The sequence below is a fragment of the Momordica charantia genome, assembly GCF_013281855.1.
Source record: "Momordica charantia cultivar OHB3-1 chromosome 6 unlocalized genomic scaffold, Mcharantia_2.0 BLBB01000006.1, whole genome shotgun sequence".
NCBI classification, from domain to species: Eukaryota; Viridiplantae; Streptophyta; class Magnoliopsida; order Cucurbitales; family Cucurbitaceae; genus Momordica; species Momordica charantia.
The window spans coordinates 8,829,230-8,838,201 of record NW_028275164.1 but is presented as its reverse complement, the minus strand read 5'-3'; the positions used below and the strand labels follow the sequence as shown (position 1 = coordinate 8,838,201).

Here is an 8,972-nt window from a genome sequence, read left to right as displayed (position 1 = left end):
TCTTTTATCGAAGGTATTCTGAAGACCTTTGAAAATTATTCAGTATTTTATCGAAGGTTGTTGAAAACCTTTGAAAAACAATATATTTATCAACAAATATTTGAAGCCTTTGAAAAATACATGATCTTTTATCGAAGGTTCTAAGAAAACCTTCGAAAAAGCTACGAAATTATTAACTTTTTTCTACGAAGTTGCTAGAAATCTTTGAAAAAGGTTCTATTTAGAAAAATAAAAATTTTCTCTTCGCCGAAGGTGCCTAAGGTTAAAAACCTTTTATAAATATTATTTTATTTTTAATCAAAGATTATTGAAAACCTCTTAAAAAAACATAAACCTTTTATCGAAGGTTATTAAAACCTTGGAAAAAATATATAATATTATTAAAAGTAATAAAATTTACTTTAATTTCTAAACAAGAAAAAAAGAACTTTACTGTTTAGAAAAAAATAACTTTACCTTTCTAAAAAAGAACGTACCCTAGTTGCGGCTAGGTTTCTTCTAAAGTCTCGTCTTGATCTCCAGCAAATGGGAATAAGAACAGAATTGCATCCAGTACAACATGAAAACAAATGGCACCTGCCAGCTTCATGTTGTACATTATCTTTAGATGAGAAAAATACATTTTGTGAGTACTTCAACACATTAAAGATTCCAGATGGATTCTCTTATACTATTGGGAGGTGTGTTAATCTAAAAGGAAGAAAAATATTTGGTCTCAAAAGTCATGACTATCATGTTATTATGAAATATTTGCTCCCATATGCATTGCAAGGATTGATGAAGAAGGATGTACGAGACGTATTGATTGACTTGAGCAATTTTTTTAAGACATTGTGCTCAAAAGTGGTTAAAGTTGATGCTATAAAAATTATTGAGAATGAGATTATAAGGATTCTTTGTAGAATAATGAAAATGATGTTCCCACCATCATTTTTTGATGTAATGGTGCATCTATTAGTTCATTTGCCAAATGAAGCTAGAATTTATGGACCAGTTCAATATAGGTGGATGTACCCATTTGAAAGGTACTTAAGTAAGCTAAAGGCTTATGTGCGCAATCAAGCTCATCCTGAAGGTTCTATAGCATAAGGTTATATTGCCAATGAATGTGTAATGTTTTGCACCAGATATTTTCATACCATTGAAACTAAGTTCAATCAAATGAGAAGAAATGAAGACAATGATCATAGTTCATATGATAGATTGTCTATTTTTAAACCAGTTGGTCATCCTATGCGACCAGGTAAACAATGAAGAAGGCTCACGACAGAAGAGTGAAGACAAGCACATCATTATATTTTAAAGAATTGTGATGATGTCCTATCGTATATTGGGTAAGAAAAAATTTCATTAGTGATAAATATTTTAAAATGAAACGTAAAGTGTGTTTTGATTTTATAATTCTTTTTAGTGAACACGTACAAGCATTACAACATGTTGATGCCAGAAATGCACAGAGAAAGCACGATAAAGAGTTTATAGAATGGTTTGTAAGTCATGTAAGTAAGAAAAGACATAGTAGTTATGATCTATTTGTTTGTATTTATCTACTTATTATTAAACATAATACTATTGTCTATGTAGATTACTGAACTATATAATGAAGGAAGCATGAAGTTGACAAACAACTATTAGATTTAGCTCAAGGTCCATCACAAGAAGTAATATACTACAAAGGATATATTGTTAATGGTTTTAGGTTTCGTATAAAGGATGTTGATGATTTAATAAAAACACAAATTAGTGGAGTAGTAGTGAGAGGAACTGACAATCAAGAGTACTTTGGTGTGTTGCATGAAATTATTGAATTTTAGTATATGGGAGGAAATAATGTCGTTTTGTTTAAATGTAAATGGTGGGATGTCAATAGTCATGGTAAAGGAATTAAAGTTGATGATCATGGACTAACTAGTGTGAATATGACCTACACATTTGCTACAAATGAGCCATTTGTATTGGCATGTCAATCTGAACAAGTTGTTTACCTTGAAGATAGAAAAAATCCAACTTGGTATTTTGTGTTGAAGGTTGATCCAAGAGATTATTACAAGATCCCTGTAATCAAAGATGCAGATTGTCAAGAAGAAGATGGCTATGAAGGAATTTAATGTTGATAATTATTTGGTGATGGTGACTTCTTTTTGAATTACTTCTTGTTATTTGGTATTATGAACCTTTATTAATGATTTTCCTAAGCAACTGTCCAATTATATGACTTTATTAATATGTTTAGAAAATTATTTGAATTGAATATTATGTACTGTTTATTTGTTAGAGACTGAATTGTAGAATTATCTGTATTTGAGAAAGTTATAATTTGCAGGTTGAAAGTGCAATTTCTACTCTTAAGTGCAATATACGATAGGGAAAAAGATGAAAAACTTCTCATCTCATAGAGCAAAGTTCAAATTCCAAGATAGAAATAGTATAAATAGTCATGAGAATAGTAGGGGCGACTACATCTATATCTTCAACAAAATCTAAAAGACAAGTTGGTCTAGAAGTTTCATCATCGTTTACAAGAGAAATTGGATCAACTACTAATTATGAAAGGACTGTTAATGGAGGTAATATATTTTTTTTAGTTAACTTAATTTTATTTGATTTGTTTCTAACTCTCCCTTTCTTTTTATCTTTTTATTTCAGAATCTTCTTTTGTAGGGCCAAGAAAAGTGTGTAGTCCCACACGCAATCTTAAACTAGTTAAATTACCTCATGGGATTAGATTTGAAGTATCATGGAGGAACAAAAGACCCGTTGGAGATAATGCTGATATTTTCAAAAGCCAATCCACTATTTTGGCTCGACAAGTCAACTTTACACCTCTACAAGGGAAACGTTGGAAAGATATTGACATGGCAACAAAAAGAAAACTATTTGAGCTTTCATTATATGTGATATAAAAACTTAATAGTTATTTTATTTACGTATTACTTGCTTTAATTGTCATTGTTTTTTGCCATGTAAGAGCGATTTAAAGTTGAAGGTCATGAGGCTTCTGTTTTACGTCAACTTAATCGATCTTATAATAATTGGAGAGATAGCTTGAAGAAAAAATGGTTGTACAAATATGATATAGTTGCAGAAGCTTTGGCTAATATTCCACCAGAAATTACAAGAGAAGATGCAGAATATCTTGCTAACTTGTGGAAGTCAACTGAATATCAGGTTATATTCTAAAATTTGTCTTCTAGTACATATAACAAGAATATGTTTATCTCTTTAAATGGTAATCATTCTCATTTTCTATTTTTGAAATGTAGGAGATGTGTGACAGGAACAAAGTGAACCGTTCTAAATTGAATGTATATCACACATGGGGTTCACAGAGTATACAACAAAGGGTTGAGAAATAGGTAAATGAATAATCACATAAACTTCTTTTAATCTAGTACAATCATCTAATATATATTTTTCATTTAAATAGCTAGGTTCATGACATTAATAATGAACCTAGTCGCATAAGAATTTGGGAGATAACTCACTTAAGAAATGATGGAACGACGGTGAATGAAACTATACAAGAGAAATTGATAAGTACACTATATGGATTTATATTTCTTAAGTTAAAATGATTCATGCCTTTCTATCTCTTAAATGTTTAAAATCAAATTGAAATCTCTCCATTTCTTTTGGTTTTTCTTCGGGATTTGCTACTATGCTATTTGTTGGAATATGAGTTTCTCAAATACGAATCACAGAATCTGCATAATCTGGTGCAATTTAAGTTTTGACAATTGTTTGCATCACTCCTCCTTACACAAGGTTTGTTTTGGCGGTGTATAAATTATATATTTGTTGTTTTTTGATCTTTTTAGAAGTCTGGAGCTAACGAAGAATATAATACATTTTTGCTCAATAAGCTAAAATTTTATATAGAAAAGAGATGGTACCTGAATTTAGAATTTAGAATTTGTTGCAATTTGATATTTCTTGAGCAATATTTGAGATGATCTTATTTGATATTTGTTTTGCAATTTTTACTCGATATTACTTTCATATTACTAGAAAATATCTTATTTTTGTCTTTAAACTTTTTATTTATGTCTTTAGTCGGAACTCAAATGATATGTCTCTCAAGTGATTGATGGTACACTTGACATGAACAACAACGAGATTTTTGTCCAAGTATTTGAACCAGAGAAACATGGGTGTGTTCGAGGTTATGGAGCCGGTGTTACTCCTTCTGGGTTGTTTGGATCATCTTCCAAAGTTCGTGATCTTGAGCGACGCCTTAACGAGTCAGAACGACAAAGAAAAGTTGAGGTACAAGGACTCAAAGATCAAATTATTGAATTAGAAAATCGTTTTGAGCATGGATTTCAAGCAATGATGGCTGAGATGATGCGAAAGAAATCCTAAAGTAGGGGTTAGAAAATTTGTTTGTTTTACGTATTTGAAGTATTTGTATTATTTGAATTAGTTTTAGAAATATCGTGACTACTTGTTGATTGTTTTTGCAGTAACTATTGGTTATAGTAAATAATATTTTGTTTGAATATAGTTTTGAAATTATAAATTTTAACTAGGAAAAGTAATTTAATTTTTCCAAACAAATAATATTAAATTAATACTAATTTCAAACGCTATCATTCTATTTGATTTGTTTCGAAGGATTTACAAATGTCAATAAACAACTTTTTTTTGAAGATTTAAAAATGGTTGAAGATAAGATTATGATCCTTAGAAAATAATGAAACCTTCGAAAAAAAGTAATTGAAACTAACTAATTATTGACAACTAATTTAAGAATTATCGAAGGCTTATAACTTTTGGAAAATATGAATTTTTGAAGGTTAACAAATCTTTCGAAAAAGCTTTTTCGACGAGACCTATTTCGACACTTTTTGAAGGTTGAGTAAACCTTCGAAAAAGGATTTATCGAAAGTTTATTTTATACTTTTTCAAAGGTAGTTGACCTTTGAAAATACTTAATTTTCTTCTAGTGGTTCGAACTTGAGATCTTTAAATTAGTATGACCAAAAGACTCAAACTCTTGTCAATCGGGCTACCCTTCGATGACAAGTGAAAAATTAACCATATTTAGATCCCGGAGAAAATGAGTTTTTATTAGATATAAGAGGAAAGAAAAATGGACTACAAGGTAACAACTTGCTCGAGAAAGAAGACAAACACTTCATGAAAAGACCCAGCCCAATCATTCATAAAGCTATTCCATTATTCATAAAAGACTCCAACTTTTCATTTATGAAAAAACAGTAACAAATTTAAACATTATTCTAAAGATCCCCACATGAATTATTAAAGTAGGCAAGAAGATAAAACTTTTTTTTTTTTTTTGCCATTAAGATAAAACATTTCTAAGAAAGAAGACGACACCTTTGTGCAATAAAAAGCATACTTTATAAATAAACATGTACGAAAATAACCATAACATTTATGTAACAAAGGCATACACAATACAAATTAATACAAAAACTTATATTTCACACACGGATATATATAAACTTGGTTTATATTAGATAACAACTAATATACAGTGCTTCATTAAATAAAAAAAAATCCACTTCTTTCACTTATTAATCCATATTATAGATACAAACATAGTCTCTCATCAATTCCAAAAAGAAAAAAATCTATAATATATATAAGTAATGACACAACATATCATCTCCACCAACACGACAGTTTTTTTTGTTTTAAGTAAAAATCACACCATTTAGACCTAATATGGACGATATCATAAAATTGTGGAGATACCGAGTACGTTTCTTTCTACTCTGCAGCACAAGAGTAGATGACTTTTTGGACAACTTCATCCCATTTTGAGACCTTCTGAACAGCAACATTGGAGTTCTCAAAATCTGTCTGAAAAAACACAGTTTTCCCTTGTGGGCTCTCAAGAAGGGCATCAGGAGCTGCACTCCCTTGAAACTTATAACAAGTCCTAGACATTACACTAATGGGCTGTGTCCCCACAGGGAGCTGCTCAAAACCCTCGACAATGACATTCAAAACCAAAGCATCCGACAACTTGGGATGAAACACAGACATGGTAATGTTTGGAAATATGTTGAAATACAAAGGGCCATCCCTTAGACTAGCTTCCACCACTCCCAAAATCGAATCTTCAAGCTTCTCACAGCGAGTGTCACAAACACAGAGAATAATTGAGGCATTTGAGGGAATTTTTTTGGTTAAAGTTTTGACCCCAATTTGGAGCAGCCCCACATTGAACATGGTGTAGAGTCTCCTGTCCTTTAGGCCATCAATTAAGGGATTTTGAGCTATCAATCTGAAGGCTTGGCTGCCATTTCCACAAGAGACTTTCCCTTCTATGGTTTTTATGGAGGGATCAGAGAAGGAAGTGAAGGACTTTTTTTTGTAGATTTTGGTTGTGGGTACCTTGGGGATTTTCCAGTTCAATAGATTGTTCCCCTTTTTGATGAATTCTTCTGTGTCCAGAGCATGGCTTCCTCCTCCAATGTTTGAGATCCAACAGGGTTTGGAAAACTGTGGCATTTTTTTTAAGGCAGATTTTGATCAGTGGAGAAAGGTAGGAAAATGGTGCTTTTTATTTTGGTTTTTGATGACTATGGTAGGAAAATGATGACTTTATATAGACTCTTTAGTGCTGTGTGTGTATTATTGAGTGTTAGAGAGAAGATTCATGGAAAGATAGAAATTGAACTTGCTAAGCAAGTTCTTGAGTTGATGCTTTCTTTTTTTTTTTCTTTGTGATGTGACCATTTTATTCTCAAGAGAGGAAAATTAAAAAAGATTATTTATTAAATTTTTAGGATTGTGTTTTAGCAGGGGGTTGAAAAGAAATAGCCGCTCCACCAAATGTGGAAAATACTTGACTCTTTACTAAGCAACTTCTTCCTTACCATCATTAAATATCTCTAACAAGGAGAAAAATGCAAAAACAAAAAATTGTTTTGAAAAATAATGAGTTGTCACTATTTAACTCTTAGTCCAATTTAACGCGGTACTTAAACTACCTAAAGTCAACATACTACGTAAACCTTAAATAATATAGTAAGCATTGCATGTTACATATATTGTTAGGAATCCATGTCGGTTAGGAGAGGGAAAATACTAATGATATATTAGTAAAGGCACATCTTTGATTTTTCCTTTTTCCTAGCCGACGATGTTAAACGAGCAAATTTAAAAATATATAAGGACTGCTACTACAAATAGTACTATACCCTTGATCGTGAAAAATCGATTATTTGTTGAACCTTGTGAATGGCATGAAAGTAGGATACTCCAAAGACGAGATTTTATATAATTTAACCTATGTTGGAGTTTTGTTGAGTTTATTTATTAAAAAATTTATTGTATGATAAAATTTAAAATGATTTATTCTCTTTATATATGATATCATTATCTGTAATTTTTAGCTCACCTTTGAATCGTCATCATGTTTTATACTGCAAAAGTAGCCAATAGGAATGACCCACATATCTCATCACCTTTCCTTTTCTTTGGAAATTTATTTCTTCTTTCTTCTCAAGTTCCTTTCCTATGGACATACATTGGAAAATTAAAGCTTTGTTAATTGTTTTTCCACATAACTTTATGCTGTTTTGGTCACGTTATAGGGTGAAGGAACTTTCCTCGAAAGTGTACATCACAAAGCTTGGAAATCGAATGAGCTGAGATTACACTGTGTTGTGCAGTATGCAGAGATTAAAATAGAAATAAGTTTAATCAAAGTTTAAATGGATGGTTTTTTAAATATCGTATTAGCATTAGATAAAAGAGAGAGGCACTTGCAAATATGACAAAAAAATTTAGTAAAATAAGCAAAATAGCAACCACATTTAGTTTTTTCAAATATAACGTTTTTTTTTCAGAAAGAACGGAGGTCCAATTATAAAATTACAAATTCACCCTTTACTATATCTGATATATATCTGTAATATATCTGACCACTGATATATATCTTTGATATACCACTTATATAATAATGATATACAATTGATTTAGTTCTGGTATAACCATGATATTTACTCAACTTCTAACATGTCTTACCACTAATATACGTATAATAACCATTGGTTTACCACGCTAATACAACACATATATATATATGATATGTATCTAATTTACCATTGATATACAAATGATATACCACTCATATAACTATGGTATCTACTGATATAACTTCTTATATGATTATATGATTTTCCACTAATATAACACTGATATATATTTGATATATACTTAATATGCTTATAATTTACCACTTATATACCTATGATATAATCATTATATCTACTAATATAACTATGATACATGTGCGTTGATACAATATTATTATATCCAATTTTTTTATATGAAAACAATGGCGCAAAATTTTTTATTTTTATTTTTGAAATATAAAGTTATTATATAAAAGGTTTACGTGGATCATGCACGTCCAAAAAGACAAGTTAAAATTTTGATATAATTTTATAAATTTAAACAGTTGATGTCCCTTATATTTAGTATCTAATTAATAGTAATATTGAATAAATAGTAGTGATATAGTAATCAACATTATTGATAATATCAGTATATTAATCAACAAATTGAAATGGTAAACTAGAATTTAAACAGCGGATATATTTAGTATATCAACTGGGAAATATTTAGTATATGATAAATTAGAAGTACATCAGATATATATATTATAGGTATAATACGTAAATTTGATATATATCAATAGAATATCTAATAATGTATATCATGGGTACATTTGATACTGTATATTAGGGGTACATCGAATGTATATCGGAAATATATCAGAGTTACATCGGATGTAAATTAGATATAGATTGGATATATATCATATACAAATTTACATTAGATGATATCAGATATAGATTTGATGTATGATATACATCAGATGTATATCAAATATAGATATATATCTGATATCATAAGGGTAAAATTTGAATAATAAAAATTCCAAAAATAAAAATTCAAATATTTTGTTATATTTGAAATTTTTAAAAGTT

At 29.8% G+C, this 8,972-nt stretch overlaps 1 protein-coding gene and 1 pseudogene across 2 annotated transcripts; one reads left to right on the top strand and one right to left on the bottom strand.

Annotated features, from left to right (window-relative positions):
- Positions 1-482: 482 nt before the first annotated feature.
- LOC111021644 (uncharacterized) lies at positions 483-4,433 on the top strand (annotated as a pseudogene). Its single transcript, XR_015791814.1, has 5 exons — positions 483-2,567; positions 2,647-3,168; positions 3,264-3,356; positions 3,432-3,532; positions 4,053-4,433. The product of XR_015791814.1 is annotated as an uncharacterized LOC111021644 (transcript).
- Positions 4,434-5,460: 1,027 nt separating this feature from the next.
- Positions 5,461-6,569, bottom strand: LOC148210642 (uncharacterized). The gene has a single exon (XM_088124840.1). It carries the CDS (start codon positions 6,481-6,483, stop codon positions 5,737-5,739), a length of 747 nt encoding a protein of 248 aa, XP_087980966.1. The 5' UTR covers positions 6,484-6,569; the 3' UTR covers positions 5,461-5,736.
- Positions 6,570-8,972: the final 2,403 nt, after the last annotated feature.